General features: G+C 45.7%; 1 protein-coding gene across 1 annotated transcript in view; it reads right to left on the bottom strand.

Annotated features, from left to right (window-relative positions):
- The window catches only part of LAMC1 (laminin subunit gamma 1), a 102,567-nt gene extending 89,500 nt beyond the window's left edge, over positions 1-13,067 (bottom strand). Inside the window, exon 1 of the mRNA XM_083157210.1 lies at positions 12,255-13,067. Within this exon, the coding sequence (XP_083013336.1) occupies positions 12,255-12,630 (376 nt within the window). The 5' untranslated portion in view covers positions 12,631-13,067. The remainder of the gene's footprint in view (positions 1-12,254) is intronic.
- Positions 13,068-18,318: the final 5,251 nt, after the last annotated feature.

Raw genomic sequence — 18,318 nt, 5'->3', positions numbered from 1 at the left:
ATTTAAGACACTTTTCCACTAAGTACCCAGATAACTGAACACCTTCAATCCATGTCACAGAGACGTGAAACCCCAGTCGCACCGCAGACTGAACCCGGATTAGTGGTGGGTGTTCCCTCTGTCGGCATTAGATCAACCCATATTAGGACAACATGCATTGGGTTGACCACAGAAGGTTGACATGGCTGAGGTCGACAATGGCTAGGTCGACATAAGTTTTACGCTTTTTGCCCCGAATGTCGACGTTGACACCATCAAAGTGTACCGATGTGCTCGCCATGCGTCAGGCACGGTACTCCGCTATGTTCGGCTCCCACCACCTCCCCAAAAAAAGTGATAAACTTCCAACCCCGTTGACCTTCAGTGGCCAACCCAATGCATGTCTACTTAAAAGACCTTTACCTTCGGCACTTGAAGATGATATCATCTCCAAGACCCAGGGAGACGGCTTTCCAAGGGCTTTTAATGGAACCTGGGTTTACTGGTTTACACTGAAGCCTTATCCCATGTGCTTACCCTGGTCTGACCCTTTTCTACTAAGTTGAAACCTGGGTAGACCCTGCATTGATAAATATATATGGAAGAAATCCAACTTTTTGCTGTGGAGGAGCATATTTCTGGTTGCAGCCTCAATCTCAGCCAAATCATGCATACTCCTATATAACCCCATTCATCTTATGTGCAGAATGCAGTCAGAACACACACAGCCAGTACTGGATAATGCAGGAGGGAACACACTAGAGCGGTCTAGGTCTAATATGTTGTCACTGGCCACAACGGAACGACATATCAGCTGGATCGCTGAGTGTGTACGCCCCATCTGCGCACTCCTGCAGCAGTGCACGATAAGTCATACTTTACGCAGCCTTATCCAGATCCTTGGGGATTCCGCTGTAGGCATTTCTAACCATCGGGATCCAGATTGCCCAGATTTTGGACCCAACCCATACGCACGTGCCTTAAGATCTCCAGAAGAACATGTGAAAAACAAAAAGCCCCATACACAACCAACTTCAGCAGATACGTTCGCAATATTTGCATATTGTCCCATTAACAAGGTCACCGACAGCTTCCTCACTGCATTGGTCAGGATGCTGTAATGTGAATCATATCCCCACATTCCCAGGCCAGGCCTGGCAAAGAAACACCTGATCCGTATTATCAGTGGGATGTGTCCTTGTCATTACCTGGATGCACACATCAGGTTTATGTCAGCACAACGTTGTCTTTTTGAACAGTAAATTCCAGGATCTGTAATATGTAAGGGAAGACCCCATTTAAAATCACATTCACAATGAAGTTGGCTTCATAATGCTGCCTTGTTTCCTATAACACAATTCTCTTTATTTTCCCAAAATTCCAGAAGGAGTAGGCGGAGGATTATGTAATGTTATCATTTGTATTGCTTCACTTCCATGGGAAAACGGTGTACGCAGGGTCCTAAACCCTTATTTCATTGAGCTCTATCTAAAGCCTCAACAAAAGAGAAATCAGACGTTCATGAAAACAATGGTTTAGGAAACAAATTACTACATTACATGGTGCCGAACATAAAAAGAATTAGACAGTCCTTTCCAACCCTACAGCCTATATAATATTCTGAAGACTGTTGAGATGTTGTCTAGGACTAGACAGGCCAAATGACTGTGGACGACTGTCTCTAGGAACACACACAAAACGCTCACAACTGGGCACATCTCATTTACCTCCTAGATGCATTTTACGTTTTAACTTCTTGCACTGTAATGAATTGGATTGAGAAAAGCGATCAAAGCATTTACATCTAGTCACGCTTAGGGGGATATTCAATCTCCCGCAGCCATCTCCCGACGGGGGAGATGGCTGCAGGGCCCTATTCAATGCTGTCTTCCCCAACAGCATTGAACACGGTATCTCGCCAGAACGAGCCCGACTTCACAAGCAGTCGGGTTCGTTCTGCTGAGAACGACTGGGAATTGACCAGCTCCCAGATGCAACTCGTCGATTCCTGGAAGCAGCTTGCGGCCACGCCCCCTTCTCGTCCCACAGCAGGCGGGACAGTGAATCCCGCCTGCAAATTCTCGGTCAAGCAGACAGAGGACAGGGCAGGGTCCTGGCTGTCGGGCCAGCTTGACAGCCGTGACTCAACATTGAATACCCCCCATAATGTTCAGCTTCTTGTAATGTCTGACTTGAACTTATATCAGTCAGAAAACCAAAAAGAGGGGGGTAAACAATCGCACTGGCAGTGTTTATAAGGTAACCCCTTGTTTCAATCAATAATCATATACTTTATTATGTGGGGTGTGCTGACACTTCAACAGTAATTTGAGCAATAACAAGGGAAGAGAAGAAAGACGGTTATGTACGTGACGCACTGTTAGGACAAGAAAAAATAATACAATTTAACCGAATTAGCCGATTTGTGTTCCCAATATCAGATTTAACGGGTACACTTTAGATGTGAAATACGGCACGTGTACTACCAGCCGGCCCCGTAGTCTGTTATTATTTAAGACTGTGCTACACACTGCGCAATATCTGTGCAGATACTAGGCGGCAACCCTTTTTTGATGTTTAGAAGGACCAAACAGACCTATTTACTTTGCTGTCCTAATTTATCTGCACAGTCCTTGGGAGCAATCTGTGTTATAAACTAATATTAAACAAAAGCAACTTAATTAAGTGAAAATTGTAACCGATTTGTTCATTTCATGAGTGGGTACACACTGTAAGATATACAGCAACACGCACCTAATCTAGAAATTACACTGGGAACAGGACATTGGGGTTCAATTTGAGAGGATCTATATCCCCTCTTTTAAAAACACTTTGTTTCTTCCTCTTTGCCTCCTTGGCAATTGTTTTTATGTGTCGCAAATCTTAAAATAAACAATTAAAGGTTACATTTTATAAATTTTTCTTGTCCTAACAGTGCGTCACGTACATAACAGTCTTTCTTCTCTTCCCTTGTTATCAGTCAGAAAACCAACAGAAAGTTTTATTTATTCAGAATCTGTCAGCCTTTTTGGCAACCTGTTCTCTATACAGCTTTCCCACTACATAGGGGCAGATGTACTGTATGAAGCTGTGATATCGTGGAGAAGGTGGCAGTGAGACAAATTTTATATGACTACCGCCATCGCAGATCACATTGCAAGGGATCTTGTGTGGATAAATACCACATGTGATTGTATATGCAATGCGATAAATATAACGTGCATCACATAATATTTATCAACACGACATTTGACCGGTGGGTCCGCGCATCGCGTCAGGTAACATGATGGTATGCGGTTTGTCATGGCGATTTATCGAAATCGGATGCCATATCTCACATGTGTATGTACACTATTATTTGTAAAATAAAGCTTTTATTACCTTATTTCTAAAGCTACAGTACGGGGTCATTCCAAATGTCAGAACAACTACCGGAAATCTGTCTATTATCTAGACCAGGGGTGGCCAACCGGTCAGAGGTAAAGTGCCGAAAAATATCGGTAGTCAAGCTTAAGAGCCGGCATCATGTGCGCGCCAAAAAGGGGCGTGGTCTATGTTGACCCCCTGGGTGGATGTGATACAAATATGCCCCCAATAGTGCCAGATACACATATGCCCCCACGGTGCCAGAAAGCTGGTATGCCCCCCCATGCCAAAAAGCTGGTATGCCCCCACAGTGCCAAAAAGCTGGTATGCCCCCACAGTGCCAAAAAGCTGGTATGCCCCCACAGTGCCACCAACTGCTATGCCCCCACAGTGCCACCAACTGCTATGCCCCCACAGTGCCACCAACTGCTATGCCCCCACAGTGCCACCAACTGCTATGCCCCCACAGTGCAAAATTCCCAGCAGCAGCACTCACCATTGATGCTGCTGTCGGGTGGGGAGAGGACAGTCTGGCGTCCCCCTGCAGACCTGTCATTTATCGAGGGGAGGAGAGCACAGCACGTCTCCTTCCCTCCCTCACTTCCCTGTGACTGGGCTGTCCACTAATCAAAGCTCGCGGGCCGGCTCCTGATTGGCTGCCGGCCCGAAAGCTCTAATTGGCGGACGGCCCAGTCACAAGGATGCACAGTAAGGGGTAGGAGAGATGCGCGATGAGCGCTCTCCTCCCCTCAGAAGAAATGTGGAGTTCGGGGAACCGGCAGCGGGGGATGGGCGGCGGGCAGCAGGAGCCGCACCTTACAAAGGGGCGAGCCGCATGCGGCTCGCGAGCCGCGGGTTGGCCACCCCTGATCTAGACTGTCTGACATTTAGTTTAATAATAGATTTTTTCAATTTCTTGATTGATTTACTAATCACAGCATTTTTATCCAGTTTATTAGAAAAATCAAGGGTGTTTATAAAGGAATCACCAGGAAATATAGTCCCCTGAGGTAACTTTTCCTCCCAAATCATGTGAGACGTCAGTGCCGGCCTCGATCAGCCTGTGTCCCAGAGCTGTGAAAGGGTCAGCGTTACGCACACCTAAACAGACTGGAAGAGAAATCATTCGATAGTGAGTGGGTCGCGAATTGTTTAGCACATGGCAGGAGATCAGCGATCCTTTTACAAACTTGCAAAGGGCAGAATTCTGGCGGAGGTCAGGTCTGAATAAGGCCCTTACTTTAATCAGGGGACCCAGTGCTTATAAAACAATTATGTCATCATCCATGTCACAAACATTTAAAGTTTTCCTGGCAGAGCAATAACCAATAAGTGTACATTTTGGTAAGAGTTTGGCAAATACACACACACAGTGGGGGCAAATTCGTCCCTGTCCCTGGAGGAATTGAGCATGCGCAAATATACGCACGTGGAAACCCCAGGATCGACCGGTTTCATTAAGTTTCACACTCGCTGGGCCGGTGGCTCCAGGAAGGATGAGCAGTGGGTGAAAGCAGGGGGACCACTAAGCACTTGCTGGGTATTCTCACAAAAACAGTGGACGTACCCCTGCTTGGAGCGGACAACTGACGTCACATGACGTAAGCTCCCGCCCCAAATTCGCCCATCTGGGGCCAAACTAAAAGTCAGTCTATATTGACTTATTAGAGAAGCGACAAAGAAAGATTTCTCTTTCGTTCAGCTGCAATCAAACAGATGTGTATGTAAACGCATCTGCTCGCATGCTACTGAGCAGATTCGGGTGGCGGTTACCTGTTCGCTAGGCTGCGAACTGGTCTGAATCAGGCCCAGAATGCATACAATTGCAGCAGCACCAACACCATATAGGTTGTAAGGAAGAGAGACAATACAACTTGAATGTCTGGGAAACGGTGGTTGAAAGAAAGATAAAGCTCTCAAACAAGGGAAAAATAACTTCAGCTAAGTCAACAATCGCATTAGGTTAAAGTTTTTTGAGTTATTTTATGCAGTATAGAAGTAACCATGATGATGTGTTTCTCCACTATAAAACAGAGTACTATGCTAATTTTTGTTTTAGTAATGCATATTTCTTTGTTAAGCACCTGAAAAAAAAAAAAAAAAACAGGGATTGCTAATATTTTCACCGAGCGTTTACATTTGAAATACAGGTGTTTTTTGCCGTAACGCATAGAGAAAGTAATTTGGTTTTGATTTTTGGATTCCGGAGGAAAGTTACCTTAGGGCTCCAAATGTTATGGTGATTCCTTAATGAACAACAATGATAATTATAATAAACTGGATACAGAAGCTTTGATTGTAAACAATTTAATAAATTGAAAAATCTATATTTAACTAATTGTCACTGTTGAGAAATGGTTGTTTTGACATCTTAACTGAAAAAAAATGTCAAAATCTGAGAGGGGTGGTGGATATTTCATTTCTTTCGGGTGATCTGATGTGGAAGCAGGCAGTGGAGTCTATTTACACCAGGCACCTCCTCCTGAATTAGCTGTACGGTATTGGACAGCACTTCCTTGTGGCTGTGCAATATCATACAACGCTAAATCAGGCCCTCTGTGCATACACTCTGTGGCACAGAAGCGATATAAAACTTTTTATGCGCAGTTGCAAAAAAAAAATAAAAAAAATGCATTCAGTTGCGTGAACATGGGCATTGCCTGCAGACCTAATCAGAGTCCATTTGTGACAACAGCTTGCATGGGTCCATGAAAATGAGGTCCAGGATGCATCGGCAGCATGGCTTTTTTTTAGTGGCCATAGGTGTCCTCCAGTCATCAGCAGTATAAAAGTTAGCAGCAGAAATATTGGATGAGTGCAAACACACAAAGGGGGGATTCAATTATGCAGTGTGCCCCATGCTGGCCATCTATGCTTTTGGGGGGCTCTCAGAGGTATTCAATTGCCTCCATCAATTTGCTGACAAATGAATTCTCCCCTTAGAGTCCAGAGCATTTAAATTACCGGTTGGGGTAAATACAGAGGTGTATTTAATACAGATTTCTATATGTACCCTCCTGAGGTGGTACCAGATGTTTTAAGTAAACCCTCAGGGCTTTCTCACACCAGTAATTGAATAACTCTGGGTTTTAACTTGGCAGCTGAAAGCCTATGGTAAGACTAATAGCTATATTTTTGGCTTAGAGCAGCCCCTTTTAATGTAAAGCTCATTCCCATTATTAAAATTTTTTAAAATCCAACACAATCACAAAAAAACACGAGACTTGTACAGGTACAAAATTTTTTTGGGTAATTCATACACACCATTGGCTAAAATAAGCCACATGTTAAATGTTTTTGTCTGGGAGCCAGGGAACTAGAACCAAATAGGTTCCCAGAATCTGTTACTAACTACATGTTCCTTTTGTACTTGAGCTTCTATGAATGTGCTTGCAGTTTAGAAGACATCCCCTTCCAATTATTACTGCTGTGAACCATAAAGAAACACACAAACATGAGCAAAAATGTGGGCACTGATACTGAATGACTGTACAAATAAATATGTACAAATATAGGATCCCAGAACCATATCATCGGGCCCTTGTATGTGGAGTTTAACATTAATTTATTAAGTGTTTTATCAAGTGCACCCTTTACACAGCATTGGGGGGGAATTTATTTTTGTTTTTATCACGGCCGCCAATAGAGGTGGCCGCCCAACCAATGTTTGGGCATCTAAACAAATGAAACCTCCCCCAGCTTACAGAGAACATTTCAATCATTCACATCAGTCTCTGGGCCTGATTCAGTCGTTTGATAATCGCTCGGGCACTATTCACAGCGCAGAGAATAGAATTGACCACATAGCCCTTCCTCCGCCCCAATAGGACTTAAAGGAAGGAATTAAATTGTTTTGTGGGTGCCAAAATGTAGAGTGCCCATCAAAGCTATTCAATTGCCACCCTCTACCTCTGATGTAACTAATTGGTATGGCCAAGCTGCAATTACAAGGTTTTGCCACACCACGCTACTAGTCCCATATAAAGTGCTGCTTGGGCGCCAAAGTGACGACTTATCGCACATTTCGGCTCGCATCCTCCTGCGGTGGTCCCCCCCCCCCCCCCCCCCCCCGCGGCTATTCAAGTCTGGACAAAGCAACAATTTCTTCTCTGGGCGTCATCTAGTGGCAGCAGTGGTGTAGAACAATTGACTAGAGTGGCATGTGGCACGAAGCGTGGCGAGCATAGCAGTACAGTAATTGGGCCAACCCTATGATCCATACCTGCAAGCAATGCAAATATTTTGCTGGGGAACACAGGTAGAGGGCACTGCAGTAGTCTAGGTGTGGTACAAATGCATTTATGATCTTCTGATAGAAATGCTTAAATCCGGCTATGTTCTTATGATGAAAGAATACATATTTGATAGTGGCGGATACCTGACGTTTGTGTGTTAAGCCATCTATCCAGAACACTTAAGCTGGGTACACACTAGCCAATATTCTCCATGAACAAGATCATCAGTGTTTTCTCTTGAACTCCTGGGCAAACAATATAGTGCATTCACACTAAACGATACTTCTAAACAATATTGCTCAGCATACACACTGGACGATATTACAAACTATTTCGCCCAGAATGGCCAAAATGAGTGATATCGCCTAGTGTGTACCCTGCTAAGAGTCTCCAAGGTACACACTGGGTGATATTTTGAACCATCACCTAGACTAGGGATGCCAATCCCGGGGCATTTTTTTCAATCCCAGGATTCAGGACTGAAAAATGCTCAATCCCAGGATTCCCGGTATTGCCTTCCTAATTTAAAAAAAAAATGCGTGCCTGCACATTATATATATAGGCCTTCCTGTGGGAGCTGCCTTTACCTAATGCCTGGCTATGCCCTCCACATGTACTGCTAGGGCCCTTTCTCCCTTGTTACACACACTTACATGCTGTGTGTATGTGGGAGAGGGGCGGGCACACATGTTACAGGACACCCGGCAGCAGTTATAGGGTCCCGGCCGCATGTAGGCAGAGGGAGAAGCAGCACTGCAGAGGGGTTGGGAGAGAGTGGGGTGAGGAGAGAGCCCTCACCTGGTCACAGTGGCAGGCGAGTTCTCAGCGAAGAGCCTCCAGAGAGAGCAGAGGTGTGGGGGCATGTCCGGTTGGCTGCACAGTGGGACACACAGAGTAACCTCTGACCGCATCATGTGCATCTGAGAGAGTGCTCAGACACTGCCCAGCATTAGACTAGTTTAAAGCCGAAATCTCCCGGCAATTTTGGGGCCAAATCCCCGGGATCCCACCAATCCTGGGATTGGCCACCCTAACCTAGACACACAAAAGTGCTATTTTCTGTCAGAATCTTTGGGCCCTTTCAATTTGTTTCGGACACATTGGGCAGAGAAATCATATGAAAAGTGTTAAATTGCATGTCTTCACTTCAAATCGGTTTGGAATTGGAGATCGCAAGGAATGCACTATAGATTTATCATATCCGGCAGCCTTGGCTGGGGTTGCATGGGCAGTTCAAGGGAGATTATATGCGACTTCTCCAAACAAAGCCAGTATGCTTTTGGAGTGAGGCGGAAACCCTTGAAATCATGTGGCACATATACAAAACACCTCACACACAGTGCCTTGGTCACAAAATTAACACATAACCTCAGTGATTTGAGGCAGTACAGCTTTCCACTATGCCAACTTGGCTGCCCTACATTTCTATAAAGAGGCTACTTTATACAGACACATTACCAGTCCCAGAACTGCATTAGGCACACATGATTTCAAATGTTTAGGGGAACGCACTGTGTTGCTGAATGCAGTTTGATAATACATAGGTGCTAAAAGCAAATGCTAGCTAGTAGGCACAAGACAAGCTACCAAATAGAAGTACAGATTTTTTTTATTTCTTTCAATTTCCAGGTGAAGAACCCTTGTTGGGCGCACAAACACATTTTCCGTCAAATATCTAAGCACGCTGGTGCACATTCCACACAGCAGAACGACAATGTGTACACAAAGTTTATGCGCAAAAGGTGATTGACCCCTAACCTTTAGCACATCTACATAAACATATGACCACACCTCAAATCACTGCAGCAAGAACACCTGAAGAACGCTTGCAAGTCCCAGGCCCTCTAGATGCCACCCGCAATAGAGCAGCCACACCTAACAAGCAAATATTACCTTTTCCAACCGAAAAGAATGCAGTGTACTATGAATGTACAGGTTATAGAACATCATTCAGAAATATGAGCCAATTAGTTGGTCACCGCAGTACATTGTGGGATTGTCTGCAGAGGAAGGCCACTTCAAGTTGGAATCATGTAACAGGAAAGGAGGTAGCAGAAACAAAATAAAGGCAGACAAAATAAGCACTTATTTATGAACCTAGCTAGCTATCTAAAACATTGCGGTATATTCCTAAAATAAATGTGAGTTTCGGCCATGTGAGAACGGAGAAGACACTTCTAATCATTACAACTGGAGACTTGTTTTAAAAAAGTCTTTGCCGACAGCTAACCTAAATCCTATACACAGAAACGCGGAACCTAAACAATTGTTTCTTTCCATTTTGCTGAAAGCAAAAAATAGACCGACTTGAGAGCTCAGCTTCAAAGACACGGCACACACAAAATTAGATCCGAACCCCTCACTAAAAATATCCTTCATACGTACCGATTTAAAAACACACGTTGGGGTCAATTCTATTCTCTGTGAATATCGCCAGGAGAGAGATCCCTGCGCTATTCTAATCAGCGCACTACAAACGCCGACTAGTGGTCCAACAAAACTAGGGCGGCAATGCTGTTTTGTGCCCTAGTGCAGCGCAAACAGCATCGCTGCGGGGCACTTTAGTCAGAAAATGTATTTATTATTATATATTAACCGTTTCTTATATAGTGCAGCATATTCCATTGCTAGTGTTCATTCTAGCATCCGCCTTCTTTGAAAACCCCTGCAATTCCTCTTCCCTGCCTGTGGTGTCGCTGTCTGCTGTGGCGTTTCTAGCACATGTCTGGTTTGCATATCAATGCTGATATACAGACCACACTGTGCTATAAGCACTACAGCAGACAGTGACACCTCAGGCAGGGAAGAGGAACTGCATGGGTTTTCAAAGATGGCGGGTGCTAGAATGAACACTACGTTGTGCTTTACAAAGGAGACAACAAACAGGGTATTTACAGACAGTCAAAAGGTAGGAGGGCCCTGCTCGCAAGCTTACAATCTATAGGGAAATAAGCATTGATACATAAGGATAGATACTGTATTCTTTATTGCATCGATTCCACCAGAATGCAAAGGACAGTACGGTACTTGTGTACTTTCACGGCGCCAGCATGGCACCGTGCGTCTGTGTCCCCTTGCGGCGCTACAGGCTCAGTGGCTCGCTACGCTATCTAAAATCAACTCCATGCCAACGTGGATAGTGGGGGTACGAACTATCCACATTGGCATGCAGTTTTCAGACCCGCAGCTGGACACTGGTGCCGTGAAACTACACAAGTACCGACGGTACTTGCAACTAAAAACCCAAGAGTACCGTCATTTTCCAACTTAACAAGGTGCTGATTTGAATAGTGCTGGGAGATCTCTCCTGGCGCTATTCACTTTGCCGAGAATAGAATTGACCCAGAATTGAGAATCAGATAAACAAACCCCAATCAGTGCCTATCGCACCTCAGTCACAAAGGTTCATTCACCTTTAATGGTATGCAGGGTGAGTATAGGATAGGAGACGATTAGCAGATGCTGTGATCACTCACACAGCCTGAGGTGCTATTTTTTGCACCAGGCATTCAATTGCTTCTTTGGTGAGGGGAAAATAAAACTGGTTTTCACTGTCTAATTATACCAAAGCACAATTAAAGTCTTCACGCAGTGTCTGCAGAGTCACAAGAGAAGTGTTTCATTGGAAACCTGCAGGTCAGGGCTGTACTGTCAGTGTAAACTCTCCTGATTATTAGATTTATTTTCATTTATTACTTATTATTTCATTTAGTGTCTGAAAATCTTTTGTAAAAAAACAAAACAAAGTAAATATTAGCCTACACCCAAAGCCAGATTAAGATGTGTGGTGGCCCTGGGCAATTATAGGCCCACATACAAAAACATACTGTCACAATTCCCAATCCACAAACACAAGGCTGGGGATCAATGATGGTTCGGGGAATCCAGGAAACGGCAGCTAGCTGTATAATAATACAGGCTGGTGACAGTATAATGTGTAAAGACTTCCAGCACTGTAAGTCATGCATCCTCACATGCGATACCTCGGGCTCCCCAGCGGAGGATTGCATACGATGCACTGCATGCGGACCGTTTGCATAAAATGCATCGTATGCAATGCAAGTCATGGGTGACAAATCCTTGTGGTAGCCATGACTATCTCCAGATCCGATGAGCACAGGACCACGCATTGGAGGTAAGGCACATAAGATATGGCACTTTGAGTGATTTTTCAGCCCGAAGGGCCTTGTCGCACTAGTAGTGTATGGGGGGCTTTAGACACAGTAGTGCCTCCAGTTCACATTATGCCACACAGAAACCCTAGTCATCAAGTCATCAGCACCCGTGCTGGTGATATCGCTACTTGTGGGGGCTCCCTCAGTCTATGGTGGCCCCTGAGACACTAATAATCCAGCTGTGTTTACACAGGTTGCATAACTTTGGGCCACAACTATCTACCAATATGTAGCATTGTCTGTGCAGAACATTACATCCACCACCAGTATGTTACTGGGAACAACAGGTCACACAACAAGTATAAGGTACAATAATAGGAGGCAGAGGGAAGAGGCTGGTACATGGCCCTGGGCGTTGTGCTTCGTGGTGCCACACAACCAGGGGCCATGGGAATAGCTGCTCCCAGTTCCCACCAGGGTGACACCACCACAGCCGCCCGGAGCAATGCAGACCCTGCTGCCAAGCGGGTGCAGATGGGGCACAGGAGCTGGCACTCACCCAGGTGCAGGGTCAGGTTGATGGAGTGTGGGTACTGAATGCCGGCCAGCATGGTCTGGCTCTGCCACCAGGTGGTGTCCGCCTGGTTGTTGTAGTCGGTGAGGTCCTCGGCGCTGTGCTGCAGGTGGGGCAGCTCACTGTCGCACAGGTGGCAGGACTTGGTGACCCCGGTGACGCCGGTCTGCACGCAGTACTCCTCCGGGGGGGAGCCGCAGGTGTTGGTGGCCACCACGGTCACGTTGAAGGCGGCGTTGACGAACTCGGGCATGCAGCGCTGCAGCCGCCCGTGTGCCGTGCACTCGTCCATCGCCGCCCGAGCGGCGTCCACCAGCAGCAGGGTGAGCAGCAGCACAGGGGGCCGCATCCTCCGGAGCATGGGAACTCCTCTGGCTGCACGGTGCTGAAGGGGAATCTAGCCGGGGGTCTCTCCTGTAGGGTGCTGGAAGAGTACGGGGCGGTCCGGGTGCCGGGAGCCTCCGCTCATACGTTGGCTCCGGGCTGCAGCTGCCTCCCACCAACTTTCCGCAAACTTTCTCCGGGACAGGGGCTGAGGCCGCGGCTGTGGAGGAGGAGGGGGGTGGCGGTGTGGGTGCGGCGGCCGGGGTGCTGCGGGGGTTACCGGGAGCTGGCTATCCGGGTGGGGGGCTATGGTGGTGTGTGCTGCGCTCTGCTCTGTGGGGCAGGAGAGAGGGGCCGGCCGAGGACACGGGGTGGGGGCTCTGGACACGCAAAGCAGCCTGGGAATGGGAATGGGGCAGAGGACGGGATCCCGGGAACATGGACTCTCCTCCTCGGCAGCTTCCGGAATGCTCCGCCCGTCCCATCACAATCCGGACTAGTGTCACAGCAGCTATGCGGGGGCTACACACACAGAACGTGCCCGCCCGGGGCCACTCATGGCTGCACTAGTGCACATTGGGTGCTGCTGCCCACTCTCTCCTGGGGCTACCTGTGTCTCCTCTATGTACCCCTGTGTCAGCTGTGTACTTATGTGTGTCCTGAGGCATAAGTTTTTATCAAAGTTGTTGTTGTCAACTTTGGGCAGATTTCTGCTCAGGACTGGAGGGTATGAGAAAAATTATTGGCTTCCCTATGGAGGTGTGAGCACTTTTAGGTGAATCAGCTGCCTTAAAGTGTGCACCTAATAATATCGACCCCAAAGTCTAGGTCAACTGTGACATGTCAACACAAGCAAAATGTTGACATGGAAAAGTTTGACCTCCGTTTTTTCACAATTGTTGGGGATTTTTTCTTGGTTTACCATCCCCATTGACTCTACATGGGTACGATAAAGTGGTGAGCCATGCGAGGGTACGCCAGGGGTTAAAGTGAGGGGGAACCGGGTGGAACTGAGTTCCACCACCTCTAATGGTGAGGTGGAACATTTTAACCTCCACATTGGCCCTGGACAGTAATTCTGGTAATTAAACCAAAAACCCTACCACTGGCCCTGCATATGCCAGAGGGGCCGATACTTAGGTGGGCTGATTTGTTTCCTCAAGGTGTAGGCTCCACCTCCCGATCTGCACAGAGGGGCAGATTTATTAACTGGCTATCAGGGGAATCTGCGCTATCCCCATGCGCTAAAGCAGGGGATAGCGCTTCCCCTGATCTAAGACACCCGCCGAGCAGGTGTCTATCGCGCGGTGGTGTGAGGCAGGAGGCATAGCGCAGCTACGACATTTCGTAGTGCGCTCCTGCCTGATTTATGAACGGTCAGCATCGCTGACCGTTCCGCCGCCTGCAGCTATCGACTTCGACAACTACAGACGGTGATGCCCTATGCCTACAGCAGGGGGCGCTGCTGCTGGCTCTGAGCTGCGCTGGGATCTCGCGTGAGTAATGAGATCCCGCGCAGTCCAGCCGGCCGGGGGGAAGAAGACAGCGCGTCAGTGTTAACTGACGCGCTGTCAGCTGGAGGGGACATTGCCGGAGGGGGAGTTAGCGCTCCCCCGCTTCGGCGGCAAGATCTTAGTAGATCTTGTCGGTGTCCCCTCCTGCTTCGCCTCGCTACTGAGGCGAAACAGGAACTGTTATAGCGGCGCTGTTATCACCGCTATAATAAATCTACCCCAGAGTCTGGCGTCTCTCTCTGGGCCAGATGTATCAAGCTTCAAAAAGTGAAAAAATGGAGAAAAAAAAGTGATAAACAGCCAGCCAATCAGCTCCTACCTGTCATTTTACAGGCTGGGTTTGAAAAATGAAAGGTAGGAGCTGATTGGCTGGTTGTTTATAACTTTTCACTTTATCACTTTTTAAAGCTTGATACATCTGGCTCTTTAAGTGCGCAGATTGGGTCCAGGAGAGAGGGGGGCATCACATGCAGCTATCCCCCTCTCTCCTGCAAGCCAGGATAGGCATTGCACACGTGAAGTTGTGCATGTAATGGTAGGGCCAATTCGTTGGCCCACTCTGTCCCTGGCATAGAGCCATGGCACCTGGAGCAAGCTCTTATCAGTACGCCTCCCTTCTCTATATGCACAAATACATTGTCCCTGAGAGGGAAAAAAGCATTGACCCCCACATGCATAAAACACACACTCATAAATCGGACTGATCATAGACTGACTCATGATAGACAGTCATATGTTTGACCACTAATGGTCGACAGGTTCAAAAGGTCGACGGGGCAAAAGGGTTGCCATGCATTTTTTTACTAAATTTTCAGCCGACAGGCGGTATTTCATGCCCTACCATCCACTAGGGCGTGGAGGGAGAATGAAATAGTGTGCCGAGATCAACAAGGCACCGAGCCTGAAGCATGGCGAGTGCAGCGAGCCATGCAAGGGGACGCGGTACACTTAGACAGTGTCCATGTCGACCTATGTCGACATAGACACCCTAAAAACATTCAAAGTTCATGTCGACCTTTAGACCCTGTCGATCTTTTGACCTTGTCAATCTTGAGACTGTCGACCATTAGTGGTCGACTATATGAATGTCTATCATGAGTCAGTCTATGATTTATACCATAACCAATCAGCACCCACAGGGGAGGGGAACATGCTGACTGTCTCCCACAGGAGAAATAAAATGTTGGTGGAACATGATCATTTGATGAAATTAGCTTTTTCATATAAAAAAAAAAAAGAGGGTGAAATTTTTGGTGGCTGGAGCTCCCACTCCACCGGAACTACCCTCACTACACCCCTGCGCTGAGAGCTGCAGCACATCCCATTCCAGAACATCAGTGTTTTCTTATGCAGGACCTGCACATATAATTTAGTTGATATTCGTCAAATTAAAATGTAAAACTTATATACAAGAATTATATTGTTGTAATATCAACAAACTCTTTTACTTAAATTTGTCTCAAAAGCTGGGTACATGCAGGAGCGATATATCGTTAACTATACATTTCAAAATAGGTCAGTGTGTATGCTCTACATCGTTAACAATGTGGTGGTGTGGTTACATGTGTTAACAATGTGGTGGTGTGGCATTGCAGGGGTGCAGTCCGGACAACAAAGTTATTTCCAGACCATTTTTGGGGTGAGTCACAGCGGTTGTGTGCTATCACATGCAACTGCTGTAACCCAAAAAAATGACCGCATGGCGATTGGCTTCGCAGATAGGCTATGCAGCCAGGGGGTTTCCCTTAATGTGTGAGTGCTGCGCTATATAGCAATGTGATTGAGTTTAGAATCTTCCAGTTATTTAATTAGTAGTATGGCCACCAACAAGGTGCCAGAGTAAATTACCCTTCTTTTTTCCTAAAATTAATGATTTTAGGGAAAATCAGGCTTGCTCTGGAAGTGCAAGAAAAAACCCCCAGTAATTTATATAGAAATCGATGCATCTCATTTTTTGTTCTTTAATTGAATATCAGGTTATTTAAATTTACCCCATCAATTGAATTCCCCCCTTAAGGTGGATCAGTCTAGACCAGTGATGGCTAACCTTGACACTCCAGCTGTTGTTGAACTACACAACCAAGCATGCCTTGCATCAGTTTTGGCATGGTCAAATACCAAAACTGTAGCAGGGCATGCTGGGATGTGTAGTTCAACAACAGCTGGAGTGTCAAGGTTAGCCATCACTGGTCTAGATATAGGATGGTATTAGTATGCCAATGCGCAAAATCCTGAAGTATTCAAACCTTAACACTCCCATCCCATACCTCCCAACTGTCCCGGTTTTCATGGGACAATCCTGTTTTAATTTTTGGAGTGTCCTGCTGTCCCAGCCACAGGGAGCAGTGGGGGTGGTGGAGGGGGTGGGGTTTGGAGGACCCCTGTCCCTTACTGTGCAAATGCGCACAACATCTTTTTAGTGTTCATTCTAGCACCCGCCATCTTTGAAAACCCATGCAGATCCTCTTCCCTGCCTGGGGTGTCGCTGTCTGCTGTGGTGTTTCTAATAGCTCACAGAGCGCTAGTCATGTCCCCATACTGATGAAAGCGTGGCTCACAGGAGAGTCTTTTTCAAAAAACACCAGTATTGGCCTAAGCTTACTTAGAATGGCAAATTGCAAGACAGCAGTAAATCTGTGTTAGAAGATGCAGACACTGGCAAAACTGGGTACAAAATGCTCAGATTTCTGGAAATACGGGCATCTCTGCCCCCAAAACACCAACAGCATCATGCCGCAGATTGGGGGCACTGAGAGCAATCTTCCAGAAATCTGAGCATGCAAACCAAGTTTTTTTGTACACCTCTGAACCAGGCCCTGCATCGCCACCTATGGGCCATAACTGGTACTAAAGTAGTAATAAACTCCTTGCCTAGTGAGTTATTCCAGACAACAACAAAAAAAAACTTTTTCTGTCTTATACATACAACTATTAGTATAATTTTACATTTTAGTTTTCTCTGCAAGGGTAAACCTGTTGGCATTATATAACCGAATCTCCCATTGCTTCAGGTCAGATACAAGGACAAGACAGCTTATTGAATGACAATAAGTAGCATCACTACAGACACTACCTGGCATTTGGAGGATGAAATTGGGCATCTACATGGGAAAGGAAGAGAAGAGAAATAGATCATTACACGTTGTTCCAAGCTTTAAATAAACTATATAGAAATTAACAGTTGTTTGTTTAAAACATCACTTTTAATAGACACTGCACATAAAAAAATTCAGAGGCAATTGTAGCTACTTCATTATATAGTCAAATCTATATTGTACCTCTCCTGTCAATACATGAATAAAAATGTACTTTTTCCAATAGACTTGGAATTATTGTTTAGACTTGACAATTCTCTATGCTGTTCTATAGGTAATCAGCAGATATATTAATAATAAACCTTGTATTGGCTGTCTCAGTTCGTCACAATAAACCGTCTATAAATTGCACATACTTTTTACTTTTTATTATTGTTGTATATGCATCACATTAAATTCCTATCAATTTTTTTATAAAAGGTTTTGTGTTTTATTTTTTTTAAATTATTGTTCTCACATAGAAGTCTCCAGAAGCCCGCGTGAAAAGTGCTCCCACAACCGGTGGCTCCTGTGTATCTGCTGTTTGATCACCTTGCCTATGTTACCAGCCGACTATTTTCCAGGAGTCTCCTCTCTGGTTACTAGGCCGGCCCCTAATTGACACAGTTGGATTCTGGCCCAGTGTAGGGTATACAGGTAACCTTGCGGCAATGGTGTCAAATGAGAGTACCAGGTGGGTTGTGTATGGGAGCTAGGGTACAGATCACTTCTGCTTTCCAACCCTGCACAGTGTGTCCCCTTCAATAAAGAAGTAAAAAGCACATTATTCTAAAAAACATTTCAATTCAAACTCTCCATTTAAACCTAGGGGGATTAAAGCTTTTCATTTAAAAATCCACTCCATCTCTGTTTTAGAAAGTCAATTCTCTATATCTTTCTGGTTACATTTAGGAAGGATTTGTTGTATGCCCCAATTTTTTTTTATAAAACATTCATTGTTATTATGATGTAGTTTAAAATGGGCGGATACTGAATGAGTATCCAAACCCTTTATAATATTATACATGTGTTCGGAGAGTCGTGTTTTCAAACATTTAGTGGTTTTACCCATGTAAGAACATTCAAGGACATAAATAACGTTCCTGGAGTTACATGTTATAAAATAATTGATCTTAT

The sequence above is a fragment of the Crinia signifera genome, chromosome 8 (genome assembly GCF_055691185.1).
Source record: "Crinia signifera chromosome 8, ASM5569118v1, whole genome shotgun sequence".
Lineage (NCBI taxonomy): Eukaryota > Metazoa > Chordata > Amphibia > Anura > Myobatrachidae > Crinia > Crinia signifera.
The sequence above is the reverse complement of the archived record's forward strand: the minus strand, read 5'-3'. Positions and strand labels throughout refer to the sequence as shown.